The 22,527-nt window shown below is 29.6% G+C and overlaps 1 protein-coding gene across 2 annotated transcripts; it reads left to right on the top strand.

Annotated features, from left to right (window-relative positions):
• Nucleotides 1-893: 893 nt before the first annotated feature.
• On the top strand, nucleotides 894-22,064 carry LOC107448644 (transcription factor Sp3). 2 transcript variants are annotated; one of them, XM_043042195.3, is made up of 7 exons: nucleotides 894-1,492; nucleotides 1,622-2,509; nucleotides 9,137-9,358; nucleotides 11,999-12,653; nucleotides 13,426-13,663; nucleotides 15,465-15,658; nucleotides 18,892-22,064. In XM_043042195.3, exons 1-7 carry the CDS (start codon nucleotides 1,430-1,432, stop codon nucleotides 19,128-19,130), a joined length of 2,499 nt encoding a protein of 832 aa, XP_042898129.1. In that variant the 5' UTR covers nucleotides 894-1,429; the 3' UTR covers nucleotides 19,131-22,064. The 2 variants fall into 2 exon arrangements, with proteins under 2 accessions (XP_042898129.1, XP_042898130.1); XM_043042196.3 differs by lacking the exon at nucleotides 9,137-9,358.
• Nucleotides 22,065-22,527: the final 463 nt, after the last annotated feature.

Below are 22,527 nucleotides of genomic sequence, written 5' to 3'. Positions count from 1 at the left end.
AGGATCTTACATTTCAAAGAGAAAAAAATTACAAGAAATAAATTGCTACGAAAATATTCCTAAATTGCTAAAAGAAAGAAGTTTGATCAAAATTTTGAAATTAGTATTCAATTTAAAAAGTAGATTACGCCACTTATAATTTTTTTTTGTGATTAATTTTGGGAAATTATTATTCGAAGATACTAATTAAATATAAAACAGATTCCTTCTAATAATACTGAATATTAATTGTTTTGCTACAAATAATGTTATTTAATTTCTTTTCTTCATATCTTTCGAATGTAGTGTTTATTTTATTATCATAACTTTTCATTCCTTTGAAAAAAATATAAGCAAAATAAAAACAAGAAAGGAATTTTTTTGTTGTTTGTTTTAAGGATAATAAATGATATCCCACAAAATACAAACAAAACAATTCTATACAAAGTTGTAAATTAATTTTATTTTGTATTCGCTCCACTAATTTATTTTAGTCAAATTTTCTTTTTCAATTAGAAAAAAAAAATTCTTTAAAAAGAAAACTTAATGCTTTTTAAATTTACTACATAAAAGCAACTTTTAATATATAAAAACAACTATATATTGGAATTATCGACAAGAAAAGGTAAAATAAGAAAATAATTGAGTTCATCTTGCTATTCACTAGCGGAACCGGTTTTTTCCCCCAGACAGACACATCACCTTGCCATTTAATAAAATATAAATAGAATTTTCAAAACTTACAATTTAAATTAAGAGGCTCGGAATCTATTATTTATAGTATCACATTTAATACGATTCTTTAAAAGGAAATGAGAAAACTATCCAGGTGGAACGCTCCTGACAATTAATTTTACAAAATAGGAAAATAAAAAAAAAATTAAAACTCTCTATTCATGGTTTTGAGATTAATCAAGAATTCTGATAAGTGAAGCCTAATGCACACATCAGAATTTGACCTCCTACTATTTAAGATGCATTCACGACTTTTAGTATAATTCGGTCCCTGATTACAAATTGTTGATTTTTTGCATTTATCCTAGTGTAGCTGGGCGGTGTTGTTTGTGCAATGGAAATTCTTTGTGACCCGCCTGAACGTCCACGCCTACTGCATTGGCTGCCCCCGATATTGTACATGTACCTCCCTGAAAATTCCCACGTTCCAATTCAGTAAAAGTAGCTTTAAAAGTTTTTATAAAATGTATCAAGTTTAAAAGCTTTATGAATTAAATTTTTGTAATATTGTATCGGAAAAATAAGGAACAATTATTAAAAACGGATTGAAAATGTGACAGAACTACTTATCTAAGCGGATTCGTTTCCTCCCCGAGGGCAGTGCTACCTGACACGTTTCTCTTTTTGTGTATCATTCCGCGGTTAGTTGTCGACGCCATAACGAGCTCGATGTCTGCCGTTAGGAAATTTCGATTTTCGGATGTTTTAGCGTGAAATGACAAGTGTGGCGTCGCGGAAACAGCAACAAGAATACGTAGTACCCACGAGTAATTCGCAGGTAAGTGAATTTTCGGTGTATTTAGTAACTTTTACCTCGCCATTGCTGGAATTCACTCCTGGCAAGATGGCGATTGCTTTGCCATACCCATTTTCACACCCCTTTATTCTTTTGACCCCGCCTATGTAGGACACTCAGCCGTCCCCGTTGGCGCTCCTGGCCGCGACTTGCAGCAAGATCGGGTCACCAACGCACGAGGGTGTTTCCCAGGGCACTTCCCCGATCAAAGTTTTGGGCCCTAACCACCAAGTAATTCAATCCGGAGCTGAAATTATAGCCACGGCCACCGGAGCCCACATCCTGCCTTTCCAGCCACAAACTGTTGGAGTCCTGAATCCCGACGGTACAGTCACCCAAGTCACGGGTGTCCAGCAGCAGACCACTGCAGCGGCCGCCAATGTCCATGTCTCGGGCAACGTGGCTGCTCTTAAAAGCATACCCACCGTAGCCACAGCACAAAACGTGGCTTCAGTCAATGGTCAAGTCTTCCCCCAGGGAGCGCAGATAGTTACTGGCAGTCCTGGAAACATCACCTACAATGTCATCCCCGCACAACAGATCCAAAACATACAGATCGACGGGCAGGAAGCCATATACATACCTGCTGTCCCACAAACTTTCCAAATCGCTGGTACCAATCAGACTATATTGGCTCCTGGTCAAACCTTTCTACGAGCTCAAGGGCCCACTTCCGTCCAAAATGGTACACAAGCAGTTCTTCAAGGGATGACTGGTACTGCTGTGGCCCAAATCAATGGCCAGAATGTTACAATTCGTCAAGGCAATGTGGTTCAAGCTTTACAACTTCCTATGCCCATACAACAGACCTTTCCCGTACAAGTGCCTATAACCAATGCCAATGGTCAGACTGTATATCAGACTGTTCATATTCCCATGCAAACTGTGCAAGGTGTTCCTGGAGCTAATGTTCTTCAATCTCAAGGCCAGCCCATCACACTTAATGTACCAGCACATATGTTATCTCAGATAGCATCTCAAATGGGTCCTATCGCTCAGGTAAGTCACACATTTCTTTGATCATTCTGATGTTATGTTTTTACTGTATCTTATTAAAATCGTAACATTTCTTGCTATCTGTACTATGAGGTTAGGTGTTTTATTTTCATTATTATTTATAAATGTAGTATTATTTATAAATGTAGGTATTTTATTTTCATTATATATTATAATTCTTAACCATTAAGTACTTCGATTTGTCTTCTAGATAATCTAGTTCTTTACGAAAAAATGCATTTATTCAGCATCTTATCCTCCACTATCGGATTTATTACAATATTTACCCTGTTTCTTATCTGCTACAAGCGAACTAGATAATGTTAATAACTTATTGCGAGCAAAATATTGACTCCTATAATTCCGTCTCATCACTCATCAATATTTTTTAATTCACCCACATTCGTTACCTCGAATCTATGGTTTGTAGTAACTGTTCCCACGAGAAATGAGATCAAGGTTCTACTGTAATATATAATTAAAGTTTTTATTTAAAGAATCCAAAATTATGACTTGCAGGCTTTTTGTTAATATGCTCCTCTTATTCTGTTGCATCTCTGATTTTCTGAAGAGTTAACTGTACCTAATTTTCATTTCTCAAACAAACTAAGAATGCCTGTTGTTAGAAGTAGCAAGCAGTATAAATTGTGTCATTAAAAATTATATTTTCGTTTGGATTGTAAAAGTTCTCAAATTTACACAGTATTGAATGGACCTCATTGTATAAAAATTTGGTACACCCTATATTTTCTTGATGAATACAATTTGTGATACAAAGTCATTTGTTATAAGAGAATAATATTATAATGTAATATTCCTTTAAAAGTTTTTAAATGCATAAGTATATCAAATCAATAATACTGGTAGAGTACAGTGTGATAATGTATTATCTTTCTTAAGTCAAAACTTACTTCAATAACTCTGATAAACAGAATGGTAAAATGAAAAACTTTCTGTGCACACAAAATCTCAATTAAATGAATTTTCTGGAAGATATTGATTAGCTCTTTCTTGTAAGGAGTTTCAACCCCCTCATTTTCGCAAAATTTGTTTGAAAATCAGATTTTTTAAAAAAATGTTTTGCTTTTTATTGAACTTCATATTAATTCACTCCACGGTTGAGTTTGGTAAAAAAGTTAAAAATAGAAATCCAAAAACACTTTTTGAATAATTGAAAAAATACCAGAAATTTGGACAAGGTAAAAGTGTATGTAGGGAGCCTTTATTCGCAGAATGTTGTTAACGTTTTAATAAAAATATTGATGCAGGATTTTATTTATTCATTTAAATTGTGTGAAAATGAATATCAAGGTTTGATTTTTAAGCCAGGCGAATACAAATCTAGGTATTTAATTTTAAGATTATGTGAAATCTTAATGTTTGATTTTAAAATTTCTTAAATATCAATCTCTGGGTTTGATTTTAAAATTGCGTGAATATAAATTCTGATTTATAATTTTTAAGACACTTGAATATGAATTATATAGTGACTTTTAAATTGCGATATTTGTTACAAAATCGCAAAAATACGAAACACGCTGTGGAATCTTAAATCGTGTAAATACGAATCGCGATACATAATTTTAATTCATGAATATGATAATTCATGATAAGGTTTATGAAGCGAATATGAATTCTGATTTATAATTTTTAAGACACTTGAATATAAATTATATAGTGGCTTTTAAATTGCGATATTTAGTACAAAATCGCAAAAATACGAAACACGCAGTGGAATCTTAAATCGTGTAAATATGAATCGCGAACGCGATACATAATTTTAATTCATATCAGTGTAATTTTAAATCGAGTTTGTTCTGGGTTGGAAAAAACATAAACCCAAATCTTATTTTTCTCAAGAATTTGAAAAAGATCAACTGAGAGCTGGAAAAAACAATATCAGTTACATCCAAACAATCCATACAATCATTACCTTAAAAAGTCGATACTCAAATGCACATTTCAAATTTTTCATATTGATTGAAATATATTGGGATAAAACCACATGATTTCAATGATTCAAATTATACAGGTAAATTTCTGTAGGAAAGAAATTTAAATTATTAAAATTTTTTTTTTCAAGCAAAATTAATTACTGAATATCCCCGTGCCAGAATCGCAGGGGCACAGCTACATTGTCGCAGAATGTTAGAGCTCTTGCAGAAAGATTTTTTTTTAAAGTAAAAATTTTTAGTTTTCTTTTCTACTGAAATTTACATGTGGAATTTGAATCATGCATTTAGGTAATAACATTTTGATGCTATCAATTTATGTCATTGTATCGTAAATTGATGTAATGTTTCGATTGCATTTTCGGCAATTATTGATATTGATTTTCTCGTGGTTTTTTAATATCCCAATATATTTCAAACAATATGGGAAATTCAAGTTGTGCATTTGAGTATTTACTCTTCAAGGCAATGATTCTATCAATTTTTGGCAGTTATTGCTATTGTTTTCTCCTTAGTTTTTAAATCCGATATTTTTTTACAGTATTATTTATTACGACATACTAATCTCGAAACGAAACATGCATTTGAGTAATCTCTTTTTTAGGAGTTCGATTTGATTTTTTAGGAGTTTTCATTCTTGATCTTTACTTTCGGCAATTACTACTATGGATTTCACGATTTTTATTTATATTTTATTGTGATGATGCGAAGATTTACCAAATGCGAAGGATATAATTAGTGCTCCCCCCCCAACAAAATGCGAGGATATCACCCATAATATTAAAATAAAAAATTATTACATGTTCAATTAAAAGAGTGTTTTTATTTTTGTAAACATGTTGCTTTTGTTGTTTTGAATGAGTAACATATATGTTTGTTATTAAAAATATCTTACAGAAGGATATTAGTGCTAGACAGTTTTGTCGCAGGTAGCTCGAAAAAATTTTGCCACAGGGCTGAATATGATGACTGCTTGATTATTTATGATAAATTTAAAATCACTGGAAAACAAGCAACTGCCATAGCCATTATAAATTGATGTTTTTATTTTGAATTTCTTTTATTTCTAAGTTAAATATAGTTGCTTCATAAATTTTTCTTTGATCTAAATATTCGAGTTCAGATTATCGGAACCTTTTTAAGCTCATGTTCTACTTCTAAGGATGCTTCAATGGTTTTGCTAACTGCAATTATTTAAAAAATTAACGAAATTGACTTGAGGCTTACCAATATAAAAATCAATGTTGATAATAAAACATGAAAATCAATGTTGATAATAAAACATGAAAATCAATGTTGATAATAAAACATAATAATCAATGTTGATAATAAAACATAATAATAAGTTGAAATATAAATCAAAATTTAATTATTCATAAAAATAAAGAGTAGCTGTGAGATACTATAGTATCAGAGCAATCAATATAATTTTTTGCCAAGTAACGTTATTCTTTCTCTACAGTCTCTACATATAAACAGGTTTAGAATTTAATTAAAGTTCAGGTAAGTAGAAAAGATATTTTGCAATGCAAAGTAGTTTTATAATTAATAAGATAAGAAATCAGGTGTTATGAGGCAGGATTAAATTTAAATTATTACAGTGTATTATTAGTTTGACTTTTTGTTGAATACAATAGTGTTTGCTTAATTGTAAATGCTTTTTGTTTTATTTTGTATGTATGTTATCAAATTCTGATATGCCATAAACAGAATGTAGATGTGTTTTTAATTCTGATTTAATTTTTACATTTTTTAAAAATTCTCATTAATGAAAATTTTAAATTTTTTTTATTAGTATTACTATGCTAACATAATAAATAGTTACTTGACCAACATAAATTATATTTTGTTAATCAACTGTGCATTATGGTCCTGTACTAGTCTGAAATATCTGTGTGCATTAAGATTTTTGTTTTATACAAGCCTGGCTGTGTGTATCTGTGTGTCCTCATAAAGCTTGTGATTATAATTAAAATTATTTATTTTTTAATAATATTAATTAAATTTATTTGAGAAGCTTATTTCTAAGCGGGAATATTTCTATTTTCCATTTTTTTTTTTTAATGAAAAGGCTTTTAATCTCTATGTAGTGAAACTTCCTTTAAGAAATGATTAAAAAACTTTCATTAATTGCTATAAATTTAAATATAAAAATTATTTTTTATAATGATAGGTGTAAAAGTAAATATTAACTGAGTTTTTTAAAAATTTTTTTTGTTTATTTTGTTACTTAAAAGAACTTCAAAAGTATTTTTTAAATTGTTAACCTGGTGGCCGAAACTGTTTTGTCTTGTCATGATGCTGGTAAGTGTTTATTTTAATGAATTATGGTGTGGGGTAAAAGCTTTGGTTATAATGCTGGATGCCTGTTTAGACTTAAGTGTGTATTTTGTGAAATAGTTGGATGTTTATTTTTCACGTCTTGTTACAATTCATTGTGATATTTAATCCAAGAGCAAAAAGTAAGTCAAAAAGCATCCACAAAAAGTACTTGAAAATGCAATTTATTAAAAGTTTTATTTGTTAACATAATATTATTTAGGTTTAGTCATACTGTTAGATTACTACGAAATATTAAAAAAAAATCTTACTAATCTGTATTAATTTTTTTAAGAAAATCATCCTAAGGTTTCTCATATGGAAAAAAAAATCAATCTAAGATATTTCGACGAATTTTATAAAAATAAAGCGCTTTTGTAAGTGTAAGCTATTTGAAAATCATGAACCTAGTACAGCAAAGTTCATTTTCTACAAAATTTGCTGTTATCTATAAATTTTCTTTTTTCCAGTTATGTATTAAGATACGTCAGTTTAGCTGGGTATTATAAACGTCCTTTTTTCAAAAGCTTGTATTATTACACTAAATCTCTATGCTCTACTTTATTTTTTTTTTTTTAAATCTCAATAAATGATCATTATCCCACAATTTTTCATATGGTTATGCAGAAGATGTGTTATGCTATTCTCTTTCTTTTTATGAATATTCAATCTAAAGTTGCTAAGCTTACTATATAAATGAATTACTTAATAATATAGAACATTTTCTTTTAAAATACTTCCTGTTTAACCCAATCTTTCAACAGGCATATAAAAAACAAACAAGTGTTTGGATTAAAAACTCTCATTAGAAATTCTCTGTTAAAAGCCATCTAAGTTGAGCCTTCCTTATTTCAATTGATGTCTTCATATGATAAGTCAGGGCTTTTCAAATTCACACTGGTAAAATTTAGACAGAAATTTTTATTTTATCATAGTTGTTTAGACAGAAGTTAATATTTAATAAGCTTTTAAGAGGAAAACAATTTTGCTAAGTCTTTTCAACGTATTGGGTACCAATACTGAAGATTATAATATTCAATAAGTTCCGTCAAATGAATTGTCTTTGACATCACTGACATTTCCTAGTTCCGTATACATATACCATATAGGGCAGGACGCCAGTGCACAGCTCTGCACCTAAGCTCCCAATCAAGGCATCAAAAAATACTGTGACCAGAGAAGCTTTATTGAGAGCATTAGATCTTAGCTTCTTTCATTAATGTTCCTAGAAGAATTGCAAATCTATGCTGCATTAAACAAATTTGTTGTGTAAAGGAAAACCTTGTGGAAAAAAAGGAAGTCTTAGGATGCTGCAATTCAGTATTTTATAGAAGTTACTATTCGCTGGTTGTTCAGAGCTTGAGAGTGTGTTTAGTGTTTTAATAATTCTATATAAGCTGAGCATTACTGTGATTTAAGAATCAAATCTAGCATGAGAAAATCTAACATGATCTAGCTAATACTGAGCTGTTAGGGCATAAGTTTGAATATTAAAATAGAACATTAAACTTTTTCATGAAAATAAGTGGGAAATAAAAACAGATATTGCACAATGCCACCATATTCCATGTTGCCACTATTGGCGTTGAAATTGTGAAAACTGGTCATGTGATGTAGGCGGTTTAAAAGTGCATTTACTGTGCATGTCTTTAAGATAATTTATTTTTTTGCTCTATTCTATATTTCTAGTCCTAAATTATTTAAGTTTAAAATGGTATTTTTCCTAAAAACCAAAATTGGATGTTATTTATTATTGATGGTTAGTATATGAGAATTGCTGTGTTTAACAGCTCGATTGTCTTGTTTCAATCTCAACAGGGAAAGTCATTACCGATTTAAAAATTCAATCTATCATGAGAAAGTTCTAATACTGAGCTGTTAGGGCATAAGTTCGAATATTAGAATAGAACATTAAACTTTTTCATGAAAATTACTGTGAAATGAAGGCATATATTGCACAATGATTACCAAGTTGCTGCCATTGGTGTTGAGATTGTGGAGCCTTAACTTTCACGACCCCTAGTGACTTGCTTTTTGACTTTCATGATAATATGGCATTAAGACAGATTTGTATTTTTTTCTGAATTTAAAGAATCATGTAAATTTAAAAAGATTCTTGAGTATATATTTCTGGAAAAAAAAGGGGTTTAGTTTCAGGGTTTGACTAATAACTGAAATACACCTATTATTTTAAATTGTAACAGACATTGTAAATTTAAGCAAAGTCTATTATAGCCCTCATGAAATCTGGGAAGTTTCACTACACACCAAATTAATTTTCCTGAAATTTTGTATTTAATATATTATGGCCTACCTATGTAGTATTTGATTAGTTAAGAATTGCAGACATCTATTTCAGGATGAGAAAAATAAAATTGTACATGACTGTGATTCATCTTCAGATTCAGATGATTCTGAAGACTCTACAACCAAACCCAAAGTTAATGAAAAAGAGGATTGCGGTAAATGGGAGAAACAATTAAGTTTAAAGAGGGAGGATAGTGAGGAGCCGGAAGATGTTGAGCGAGATTTAAAAGAACGTCTTGTTCAACTTAAGACTGCCCTGACTAGACAAAAATTGGTAAATGGATTATTAAACATTTATGATGACTATGTATAGAAATAATTGCAAACAGCTTAAATTGAAATTCATGACTTAGAAAGATTAAAATCATATGTATGAAATTGAATTCTTTACATGTTCTGCAAGGAAGCCAAATTTAATGCTTGGCTTACTGTATACCTTCTGCATAACCATATACATTTTTGCTACAGAAAGGTGGGGCACTTAAAACCACTTTTTTTCAAGTTTTAGCAAATTTATTTTATTTATTTTTTAATATTATATTTTTGAATAAATTTTCGTCTTAGTTTGGTATGTAGTTTAGATACTCTTACTTCAATTAAAATTCATCTCTGAGTACTATTCCATAAAAGTAGATTTCCTTAAAAAAAAAAATTAAAAAAAAAGAAGAAAAAAAAAATAAAAACCTTGAGACAGTCCTAACATTAAAGATTGAGATAGAATATCTGATAAATAACTCTGAATTTAATCAGCTGCTTGTCCAAAAATTTCAGGTGGTTTATCCATACCTGCCAAGTCTCCTGTTTATTAACGCAGACTCCTGTATTTTGCTACTATCTCCTATTTACCCATAATTCTCAAATTTCTCCGCATTTGTTGAAGAAATTAAAAAGAAATTTTTTTTTGGCAATAAAATATCCCCTGATGGCAAAAAATACTTCTCTTATTCCTCAACAGATGTGGTGCTATTGCCAATACTGCAGTATGTTGAGTGTTTATAGTTTAAGCAATTATAAATAATGGTTTAAAAAAATCTTCTTTAGATTAAGATTTATATACATATTTTTTACTTCGCTAAGTGCTTATATTATTTCCAATTTAGAATTTCTCCTCTTGACTTTCATGATTATGCATGATGTATCAAAACTTTACTTGTAGCCTAAAAAATGTTGCTAGTAAAATCTCCATTATTTTATTTCTCCAACGTTGGCAGGTATGTGTTACTTGAAACGTGTGATCCTTGTTTTTTTTCTTTCCTTCTTTAACTTGATTGTTCAAAACTGCGACATTAGGATTGCTATTGTTTAACAATTCTCAAAAGATAACTTTAAGCAATGTAACTAAACCTTCTAACATTAAAATTATTATCATTACTTATATAATTTGAACCCTAATTCACATGGTCTGCTGATAATTTCTATTTACATAAGCTAATTCCTTTTTGTGTACTTAATGCTGGAGTTTTAAGGTAGTCAAAGTATATTCCACCTTCTCCGAACTCATATTATTTTTCACAACTTTTAAAAATTTAGTATATTATTATAATTTTTTTTATAATTCCTGAGTATTTTCTTATTATTATTTTCTTTCTTATGATTATTTTCTTGTGATTCTTACTAGTTTAGTACTTCTTTTAAATAATTATATTATGCTTGTATTGTAATTTTAAGAAAGGAAAAAAGATCATAGCCTACCATTGTATGTTATTTCTTTTTAATGAGGTGATATATTTACATGAAAAGTAATGTTTGTAAAATGAGATTTTATGGTCTTTTTTATAATACATAAAAACCTTTGTATTTCTTTTAATTTTAAACCTTTAATTTTGTAAGTTCTAGATCAAAGGTTTTTGCTCCGGGAAAGGATTTCCTAGTTTGTAGGAAGGAATAAGGTCAGTTTAACTTATTGAGTAGAAACACCAAATTAAATCTTTAAAAAAAAAAAAAAAAAAAAAAAAAAAAGCATAAGGAAATACTGGTTTTGTCAAAGTGCTCAAAAAAGGATTTTTAGAAATAAGAGTTGACTAAAACATAATACAGTGAAACCTCCTGGAAAAACCACCTCTATGTACTGACCTTCTATATTTACAACCACTTTTGTGGGGCACAGAATTTTTTCCATAGACTGTGTTGAAGAAAACCTTTAAGAAAGACCATCAAAACCTCTCCCAGGGACCGGACCGGGTAAACCTCTGCACCAGGAGCAGCAGAAAAGGTCAAATAAGGAAACACAAAAATATCAAAACAAAAATAATAACAAAATAAATAGGTAAATTAAAATGTATTCAAAATATTTGTGTGAGGCTCTTATTTAGAGAGCTCTTTATGACGATCTCTGAAAGAGATCTACAACCTCGTGTTACAGTCAGATTGCACTAGAGGCGATGCTATCAATGATTTTTTAGAGTTGAAAGTTGAATTAGAAAAAACATCTCAAACAAAATAACACCTACCCATTTTTTATCCTGTTTTTCACAGGCTTGGGTTCTAAGTCTAAATTTATTCTCATTCAGATATTTATCTTTGTTCTCTGGCTGTAGCTATTCCTAATATGGAAGAATTTAGTTAGACATTTTTAATTATAAATCTAATTTTAAACGGGTTTGAAAAACAAAATGGTAACTATAAAGTTATTTTTATAGATAAATGTTATATAATTTAAACTTTGCAATTTCTACTTCATGATTCTTTTCTATTATGTGCTAACAACAAAAACTTAAATTTAACAAGATTTATATTTTGGTACTTTTATAATTAATGTACAAGGTACGCAGTTGGTCAGTTTTTCTTGAAATGTAAGTATTAAATTGTTCCTGCATATTAAACTCTGTAATGTAACCTTCACGTTCATATACTTTTTAGTTTTTATTCATCCTTCTTGTATCTCTTATATTAAACTTAATTTTTTTACTTTTAGATTTCTGGACAAGGACAAGTTCAACAACTTCAAGTAGCGGCCCCAGTTCATATGTCACAAGCAAACTCTCAGGCAGTTACTACAACAACTTGGACAACTTCTGGTGGAAATTCAGTTATTTCCTCTTCAGAACCAGCGAATGCTGGTCAAGGACAAGCAGTTACAGTCACAACATCAGCAGCATCCATTAATGGTTCACATCAACAGCAGCAGCAACAACAACAGCAGCAACAACAACAACAACAACAACAACAGCAGCAGCAACAACAACAACAGCAGCAACAACAACAAATGACCTTAACAAATTTTCAGTTACCTAATGGACAAATAGTTCAAGGCCAGGTTAGTCAGATAATTGCTGGTAGTGGCGGTGCAACATGGTGGCCAGGTTCGCCTGTAAGTGTACAATCACTCGCTGGACTCAGACCTGCTAATGTAATACAGGTGCAGGGTTTACCTGTTGCTGGATTACAAGGGGTTCAAGTGCAGGGAGGCCAGGCGCAACAAATTATAGCAAATGCTCAGACTTTGCAGAGTCTTGGTTTAAGCCCCAATGTTCTCGCTGCAACTGCTGTTCAAGCTACTCCAACACATCAGCAGCAGATTCCACCTTTAAGCCCTGTTCAAACAATTCATCCTGGTGCACAAATTATCAGTAAGTTAAACTTTATGTAAATTGATAATCAGATAATTGGAAGTTTTTGTAATACAGTATGCTTTCGACTATCTGAACTATTAAACAGGAATTTGCAAATATGGAAACACATATAGTCCAGAAAGATGTTTTTCAAATATTTAGTTGAATTATAAACAAAATTGTGTATGTCTAATATTAATGCACAAAATGTATTCGTCTACTAATTCTATTTTTAGTAAGCAGCTAGTTTACAATGGACCTTTTCAGCTATAATAGTTATCACTACTCTCATCTATATTGAGTTTAAAAATATTTTAAACTCCTTGGTTCATTTTGACTGTAAAATGTTTAAATTAATTGCAAATTCTGTGTGATTTTATAATCAGAAGTAGTTCAATCCAAAGTTTATTAGCCAATTATAAAAAAAAAGTTGGTCTTAAGTTTTTTCTTTTCTTTTAACTATTTTGTTGGTCAATATATAATCATTTTAAGTAAAAATCACAATTGTTGTGAAATTCAGTCAAGTTTACTTCGTTAAAGAAAAGAACAAAGATCTTAAAAAAAAGTTCATATTTCATGCAGTTTAGTAGCTAGCATATTAATTTATTTAAAGGTAAATTTTTGGATTTTCAAACTGAAAGAATGTAAAATAAAATTTGCTTTTTAAATAACAAATTCTGAACTTCAAAGATTACTACTTGCAATCTTGAGAAATAAGTGTTGCAAAATTTGCTTTGTTATGAAATGTTTTTTGATTAAAGTATTATAAGTGCTCGTTTTATGTTTTTAGCTCAACAGTTACAACAAGATCCAAATGATCCTAATAAATGGCAAGTAGTGGCAACAGCTACGAATCCTGTAGTCAACTCATCTCAGCAGCAGACTGCAGTGATTCAGAACTCTACCACTCCAACACCATCTGCTGCAACTCCAACTGACGGTACTCCAGTTAGTTCAGAAGCAGCTGCTGGCCGGAGAATGAGAAGAGTGGCTTGTACTTGTCCGAATTGTAGAGATTCTGATGGAAGGTTCGTTTACACATTTTATTGTTTTACATTAGTATAATGAGCGATAATTCTGTATTATTGGGTCACTTAATAAAATTGACCATTGTTGAAGGAGTAATAAGAAGTTTGGACAAGGGAGAGGGTTACTAGTTGTGTGATATTGCAAATTTTAATCCATCCTTCACAAAAATCTTGAAATCATTAAATTAAAAGTATTTAAAAGAAAGTAATGCCAATAAATATAACTGTTGAAGACTTTGATTTCAAAACTGATCATAGTAATATTAGTTTAACTGTCAAAACTCATAGCTTTACAAAAATTAATTTGAATAAACCCATGAAGAAATGTTGAAAAATCCTAGTTGTGGACAACTGATTTCAATCCATGTGTTTAAAGTTTATTTTGATTAGTCTTTATATTTCTGTAATGTTCTTATTTATAAACTTTTTGACAGTGTTATTAATCCTCATCCTCGAAAAAGCATTTTCCAAAACTTTGACACTTAATAAAATTTATAAAATAAACTTTATTCACATGGATTAAAATCAACATTTTCCGAAGAATCCGGGAAAAAAAAAATCTAAATTAAAAAAAAAAAAAAAAAAAAAAAAAAGGAGTTCGTAATTTTCCTCATACCAAATATTCTGTCCTGATTTTTAGCTTTTTTTCCTGATGATCCTTTTTTTTAAATTTCTTTCTCTAATTAAAAAAAGGTAAAACTAGACCTGTCGTCAATGTCAAAATTAGTACGTTTTTGTCAAAAATAGAAATCAAAAACGTGTATCAAACAAAAAGAAGTTAGCGGCAAAAATTAAAACCTTTTATTTATTTATTTTTTCTCATAAGGAGGAATTGCTGTATCCGTGTTGGAACAAAAAATTTTGTATTAAACCCAACTTTTATAAGTCATGCACAGCAGGTGTTTCTCACTCATAGATTACTGAAGAAAAACTAATTTTTTAAAGAAATAAAGCTTTTCCTCAACCAACTTTAATTTTTTCTTTAACTAAAAGAATCTAATTATGCCTGATATAAAATTTCAAGATTGAGGTGAGGATCCCATTGTGGCTCCTTCCCTGGAAAATATTTGAAGTTTATAGGCTGCTTTGAGGCAGAATTTTTCTGAATTTCTGCGATATTTATATATTATTTTTCTGAATTTCTGCGATATTTATATATTATTTTTCTGAATTTCTGCGATATTTATATATTTTTCTGAATTTCTGCGATATTTATATATTATTTTTCTGAATTTCTGCGATATTTATTATATGAACAGTGACACTATTTTCCCATTTTATTTCCTTTTTCAAATTTTGTTAGTCGTCACAATCAAACAGTAAAAAATCGTGATATTGGTAGCAGTAACTAGAAAAAAAAGTCTATGAAAAAGCACATAGATTTATGAAGGAAATTTTGAAAACGAGTATTTCACAATTCGTTTGTAAATTAATATTGTATTGTTAATCTAAATTTTTGCATAGCTTGGTCCAAGGGGCTCAATGCTTGAAGGTTCAAGTTTAAAAATGTCTTGTTTTTTTTGATAATTAGATCAGTTTTAACACATATTATTTCAAATTAAACTTCACTTTATGATTGAGATACTTAAGTTTATATGTAACAAATAAAGTTTTCAAGTTTCTTTCAAAAAATTTCCTTTCGCTAAAAGGAGAATAGCCACTTTTGCTGGAGGGATATAGTTCCTATATTAATTTGAATTTTGTTGTAAAGATAAATTTATTTGAATATTCTTTGTTTTTGACTGTTTTGTGTTTAAGGTTTTTTTATTAAATCAAATATCCTTTCCTTTGTTTATTTTAGAAATAGTGAATCAAAAAAGAAACAACATATCTGTCATGTTCCTGGCTGCAACAAAGTTTATGGTAAGACATCTCATCTTCGAGCTCATCTCAGATGGCACACGGGTGAGAGACCATTTGTATGCAGTTGGATGTTTTGTGGTAAAAGATTTACACGTTCTGACGAACTACAGCGCCATCGAAGAACACACACAGGTACGTTAGTGTCAAATCTGTAATATGGTTGAGAAATTTGCTCTTTGTGTGTTCATGAATTGGACTACTTATACCATAGCAAAATTTTATTGTTTTACTCTTTTTTATAAAGACAGGGTATCTGCGCACCTGGAAAGTCATGAAAAATCATGGAAAGTCATGAATTTTGGTATTGAACAAAATTTGTCATGATTTTAACTATTTTTTAAAAAGAAGTCATGGAAAGTCATGAATTTAGGTCACCAAAAAAATCTAATTATTAAACTGGTATTTACCCCTCCCCCAATTTCTTGGTGTTCTGAATATCTGAATTTGTAACAAACTCCCCACTCACAGTCATATTTTATTAAAATATAAAATGTTTTTATCATGTTCTTTAAAAATTGTGTTCTTTCAAAAAATGGGGGGGGGGGGGGGAACGTCTATTTTAGAGCAAATTATCTTTTAAACTTCTGTGATTTCAGAATTTTTATTGTTTATTTTTTTATTTTATCAATTTAAAATTCTAGCTGAAGCAAGCCAGTGATTGGCGAATTATTTTTATTCCAAAATGAGAACAGAAAAATCAGAAGTATTTCTTTCCTTTCCCTTGAACAAGAAAAATATCTTTAGATTATAATTCTGCGGAAAAAAAAATAACCTTTGTATTTTTTCAGCTATTTTATTGCTTCAAATCTTTATTTTCTCGGTTTTTTAAATTAAAAATCTATAAATATGAAGATGCAGAGTATAACAGTTTTGGTTATACCTTTTATTTTCAATTGATGTTATTATAATGCTTTTTATAACCCACTTTTGGTGGCCGACTTTCTCCGGGTCATGAATTTCATGGACATTGTTTAGCCCTACTAATTTCGGGAATAAGGAAGAAGAAGATAATGAATATTAACTTCGTCAAGTCATGAAAAATTCTTGGAATGAGTCATGGAAAGTCATGAATTTGAAAATCTAAAGTGTAGCAGATACCCTGTAAAGATGATTGTTAGAATTTTTTTAATTGCAGGGAAATTATCTTTTGTTAATTACTTAGATGTGCATTGATTGCTTTGGTGAAAATATATTGCACTTGGTAAAACTAGATTGTGTTTTATTCCAAATTTTTTGCTTTTCATTACCAAAGAAACACTTTAAAAATAGTGTGAGAGCTTTTTTGAAACTGGGGCAAATTATCACAACTGTCAGTTGTCAAGTAGACTATTTATAAATTTGACCAAGTGTGTCATAAAAATAATACATTAGGTGTTTTATATAATGCAATTCTATATATTTTAATAATTCCATTGATATATTGCCATTTTTAATAGGTAAATTTAATATACATGAAATGAGATGTGTATAACACGAAATTTGGTATAACGCCTATGCTTCAAATTTTACGTTATAAAGGTCTTCTGTTGTATAAAGGATTGAGTGAAATGTTTAAAGAATAAGAAAAACTAATAACATTAAAATTCTTACGTAAAATGTAGCAAAATTTACTTTGCCAATTACTGTTTATCTGTATTTACAAAAACAGTGGAAACATTCCAAATGAAAAGGTGATCACATTAAAAGAAACCAGAATATCTTCTTCTTCAGCACTGTTGATTAAATTTGTTAAATTTCTGCTTTTAGTATTTTACTTCGGCACTTGCCGTTTCCATGACTTTATTCTCCCCTTGAACTGGCATCTTCATTATACATGGGACATTCGAAATGAAATCTTGCTCTTGGTCAAATTCAGCACCCTCTGTCTTACCTGGTGTCATCTTTGAGTGTTATCCTCTCAGTGAAACTTTGGTTTACCTTAGAACATTTTTAATCTTAGAGGCACTTAGCCTTGAAAGGGAGACACTTGAAATTTTAGTCGACTATTTTATTTATTCCACTAAGCTTATTTTAGTCTTATTTAATTTTAATGTGATTTTTCATATTTTACCATTTGATGTTTTACCTGACCTTACTTTTATATGTTTTTATCTGTATTTTTGACACTTTTATTGTCGGTTGATTTTATCCACTTTGATGTTTTAAGCACTTTTAATTTTTATTTTGTTTTATTTTTATTTTACTTTTTCGATTTTGGGATTTTTCCTATGTGTTTTAATCTTTTTAATTTTGTACTTTTACTTTTCTGTAGTTAGGTAGTGTTTAGTCACGTGCAAACGTGTGAAACCTTTATCCGCAAACTCCTTCAGGGGTAGGTCGGTTACTATTGGTTTCTTCTTCAGCACGACAGCCCCTTACAGGCCTTGGCTGCCTCAACCACGCTTAGCTTCCAACACCTCCTATCCATGGCGACTTTTTTCCAGTTGTTAATCTTTATTACTTTGAGATCTTTATTAATGTCGTCCAGCCATTTAGTTGGAGGTCTTCTTCTGGCCCCGAGATCCAGAAGGATTTTTAAAGGTTGCGATTCATACTGCATTGTTTTCTGGACCTCTCCAGATATGTCCAAGCAATCTTAATCTATTGCTTCGGATGACCTGCACTATTTGTGGCTGTCCATAGAGTCTATATAATTCAAAGTTGTATCTGATTTGCCAACAGCATCTTTCCTGTACTGGGCCAAAAATATTTCTAAAGTTTTTCCTTTCAAAAACACCAAGAGTACTCTGAGTGTCTGCGTTTAGTGTCCATGTTTCACTTGCATAGAGCAATACAGGTAGAATAAGAGTCTTATAAATTTTAATTTTGGTTTTTCGACTGATTAGGCTTGATCTTAATTGCTTTCTTAGTCCAAAGAAACACTTGTTTGCCATTTTAATTCGGTTGTCTACTTCTGTTTTTATGCTGTTTTGGTCATTGATCATTGTTCCAAGGTATTTGAATTCATTTACCTTTTCAAAGGTGTAACCATTTATGAATAAAGGATCATGATTTACAGTTGTGGCTGGAGATTCTATAAATTTAGTTTTATCTTTGTTGATGGTAAGGCCCATATTTGTGGCAGAAGTTTCAAGAGCCAGAAAGGCCTCTCTCTCTGACCTTCCTATGACATCGATGTCATCGGCATATGCCAGTAATTGAACTGATCTATTCCAAAGGGTGCCTTTTCGGTCTAATCCACTATCTCTGATGCATTTCTCCAGAGCTAGATTAAAGAGTAGACAGGCGAGGGAATCCCCCTGACGCAGGCCTCTCTCTGTTGAAAATGGTTCCGATAATTGATTTAGAATTTACCAGAATATCTACTTTGAATATATTTTTTTAGTTACATTGTAAAAATTGTTTTTCTTTCTATTTTTTTATAGGAGAAAAGAGGTTCCAGTGTGCAGAGTGCTTGAAAAGATTTATGAGAAGCGATCATCTCTCTAAACATTTAAAAACTCATCTCACAAAGAAAGGTCTACCATCTGATATAAAAAGTGAAGGAGAAATAACAGATGATATGGCTCCCGATAGCTGCGACCTTTCTATGACGGTGGATGTTGAACCTGATATTGATCTTTCCATAAATGAGAATGTAGTGGAGAGTTCTCAGAATATGTAAATTTAAACTGACAATTGACATATCATGATCATACTAACAATTGTTTACTTCACTGAAATACACATTTTATAATACAACTTCACCCTTTTTATATATAAATTTAGTTATAATTTTTGGAAACTTCAAATTTGTTAATCAAATATTAATGCTAATTATCTTAATTTTGGGTACTATTTTGTTATTTGGGGGCTGTAAAGAAATTTTCAATCTCTTACGGTGATCGGTACTTTTTGTATTGTGATCACGGGTACCTAATATATCAATATAGGTACTAAGGTGGTATGTTTTTTACGGTCCTTTGGAGTGGAATAGTACCAAATGTTCTCGTTTTTAATTAGGTAAAAATTTGAATGAGCTTTGGGGTAATTACATTAAATAGTCTAGAAGTTAGTGTATTTATCTAATAGCTTTCCAAACAGAATTTGATATTCAATTAAAGTTTTTTGTGTTTTATCAAACAATATGATTCCTCTACTTAGTTTGCAAAAATGCTTCCTTTGATAATTTCAAGACATTAGTTTTGATAAGAAAGTGTCTTAGTTAAATTACAAGCAAATCTCTTGCAATCAAAAGCCGATCTAGTATTTCTAATCTGAGATTGATACAATTAAAGCATTTAAAAAGTGTTCTAAATTTTAAAAGACAATAATGAAAAGTCTAAATGGCTAATCTTTTTTACTATATTTTTCTTCCCTGTTATTTTAATGCTATCTAACCCATCAGTGCTAAAAATGTTTTCATAAATAAAAATTAAAAAAAAAAGTTTTCATAAATGTTGTTCTTAAATGTTTATATCCTGTTATTATTTTTATATGAAAATATTAATGGCAATACTACTTTAAAATGTATAAAATGAAAATATACTTTAAAATAATTTTGAGCTTAATCACTTATTATGAAATTAGTCTTAAAGTAGAAAATTTTATTGTATGATCATAAAGTAATGTCAGATATTTAAAGCCTTATAACTAGAAAGCTACTTAATCACACATCATAAATCTAGCTTAATTTGTGTCAAAATTGAAAATTGTGTTTACGATAATCATATGTTTTTTATACCCTTATCAATTAAAAACAATTGAATCTACTTCACGCTGATTCTAATTATAACGATTTCCAGAATCAAAAGTTTAATGAAAATTTGAATAGTTCTGTCAACTGTAATAATAATAAATTGTAACAAATAATTATAATAATAAAAAAATATAACAATAATAAAATTTAGTAATAATAATAAAAAAAACATCGAATTTTAAATGACTCTTATGAAAATTTAAGTTATTTTTCAAAGTCAACGAAATAGTTATGTCAGAAATTATTTTTGTTACTCTTGTTTTAAAATTTTGCTTTCAATTAAGTTTGTTCAGTATCGTTTACTGACTGGTTTGATTAATTTAATAAGACTTTGGGGCAGTTGGTATTATTTTGAAAAAGCTTTATTTTCTTTGTTAGTTAAATGTGTAAAAATATTAAAATTTTATTCTTAGTGCAGCATGCATTTAGACTTGAGGCTGTAAGTAAAACAGTGTGCACTCTCCAAATTTATTTTTAAAAAAGGAATTTACAAAGTTAAGCAAAATACGAGTTGCGGATCAACATTTAAGCAAAGAGGAAAAAATGAAATCTAACAAATCACTACTAATGAAGGAGAGACAGAAACCATCAAAACCTTTTTGATTGCCAAAGAAAACAGGAATGGAAGGGTGATTTTTATGAACACTTTCAAACTTTATCAGGTAATCAAACATGTTCTGATTTTTATAATTTCACCTTCCATACTAGTGATTTAATAGATATTAATTGCCACCTCAAATATGTAAATTGTTTTCACTTCATTTCTGACAGGGTTTCAAAGAGCAATATATTAAGGATGTTGATAGCAAAACACCTTGCCTTGCATACCATTAAACTCCAATGTTGAAATCAAAAATATTCTAAATCTTATTAAAGAATCTATCTGAAAACAATAGTTTCAATATAACTTTTAAAAGTAAAAAACTTATAAAATTGTTAATTAAAAGAATTTCATACTAGTGATTAAAAATGGTACATTTTCAGTTGGCCCTAAATACTGAATGCTATATAATTCATTAATATGACATGCAAGAATAGAATTGGTTGATGAATTTTTGATATTAAATAAATTATTCAAATGTTGGGCAATAATGAAATATTTTGCCGATTTTTATATAAGTTTTTATTTTGTGTCTCATTTTGTAATAAGTTAATGTATATTATATTTTCATTGTATTTTTTTTTAAGTCCATCATTCAGTTTTGATTGAATAATTGTAAATTTGTTTGTATAGCAAAATTATTTGTTTTAATTGATTATTTCATATTTATCCTGCACTGCGAATTGTCGCCTATCTTATTTTTCTTACAGGAATGTGTTAGTACTGATTTTATTTTATTGCAAATCAACTTGGTTTTTGTTCAGAACTCTAAAATTCTTGCATGTGATAACCTCACAAAACAATTTTTAATTTAAAACTGAAACCTCCAAAATCAAGCATGTAAAGATTTGTAACTATCTATAATACTTCTTTCATGTTTTCATTAACGTTACATTTGTCTATTTGTTATATCTGTAATTCGTTATTACTTGTTGATATTTTCACTTTATGTTTCATTAATATAATATGTCCATTTTATAAATTACTTCTTTATATCCCTTCAAAATAATTTTTAAATGAAAAGCTGTTACAAACAACTAGGTAAGTAATTTCCTTTTTGTATATGTTACTAAGCATTTTAAGTGTAGATATAATGATCTATTGTATTTGAATATTTGTACAAAATTGTACAGATTTCCATGTTATGTATAGTCCTTTCCCAATTTCTGCAGAAAAATATGAAAAATTGTATAGATTATTTACAGAACAAATTGTTTATATATGACTTAATATTTAATAAATATTATTACTTGTCTTTATTAGTCTGGTATTTTCTTGTTTTCAAGTTCAGTTTTTAGGTGGTTTTAATATTCTGTTTAGAGGGTGACTAATTAAATCAATATCAGATTTTTAGTGTTCTTAATTCAATTCTGTCAATCTTATTTCGTTACTTCTTGTGCCAAAATAACAACTAAAATAAAAGTACGGCATGCTTCCGAGTAACCTGAAACTTCTACCTTATTCAGGGTATTTAAATAATCGTAAACTGTTTCATTGGAGGAGGATTCGGATAGGAAATATTACTAATACTATAAGAAACACTTTTAAGTTGAAACTGGTAATCAAATATGTTTTATACATCCGTATGATTTGTCAACTGAATATCATAGCTCACATATTAGTTTGAGATTCCTATATGTATACTAGATACTTTTTCTCCTTAAAATGGATTCAAATTCTAAAAACAAGAGTAGTCATTCTTGAATATCTTGTATAATTAAT

This window comes from Parasteatoda tepidariorum, chromosome 4 (assembly GCF_982258835.1).
Source record: "Parasteatoda tepidariorum strain Cologne lab strain chromosome 4, Ptep-v5.0, whole genome shotgun sequence".
In the NCBI taxonomy this organism is placed as follows: Eukaryota; Metazoa; Arthropoda; class Arachnida; order Araneae; family Theridiidae; genus Parasteatoda; species Parasteatoda tepidariorum.
Note: the sequence above shows the minus strand (reverse complement) of the source record. Positions and strands in the feature narration are given on the sequence as shown.

Coding starts and splice junctions, on each gene's coding strand:
- LOC107448644 (XM_043042195.3), top strand. CDS start 1,430: ATGACAAGTGTGGCGTCGCGGAAACAGCAACAAGAATACGTAGTACCC. Junction 1,493..1,621: donor TACCCACGAGTAATTCGCAG/GTAAGTGAATTT, acceptor CCGCCTATGTAG/GACACTCAGCCGTCCCCGTT. Junction 12,654..13,425: donor TCCTGGTGCACAAATTATCA/GTAAGTTAAACT, acceptor TTATGTTTTTAG/CTCAACAGTTACAACAAGAT.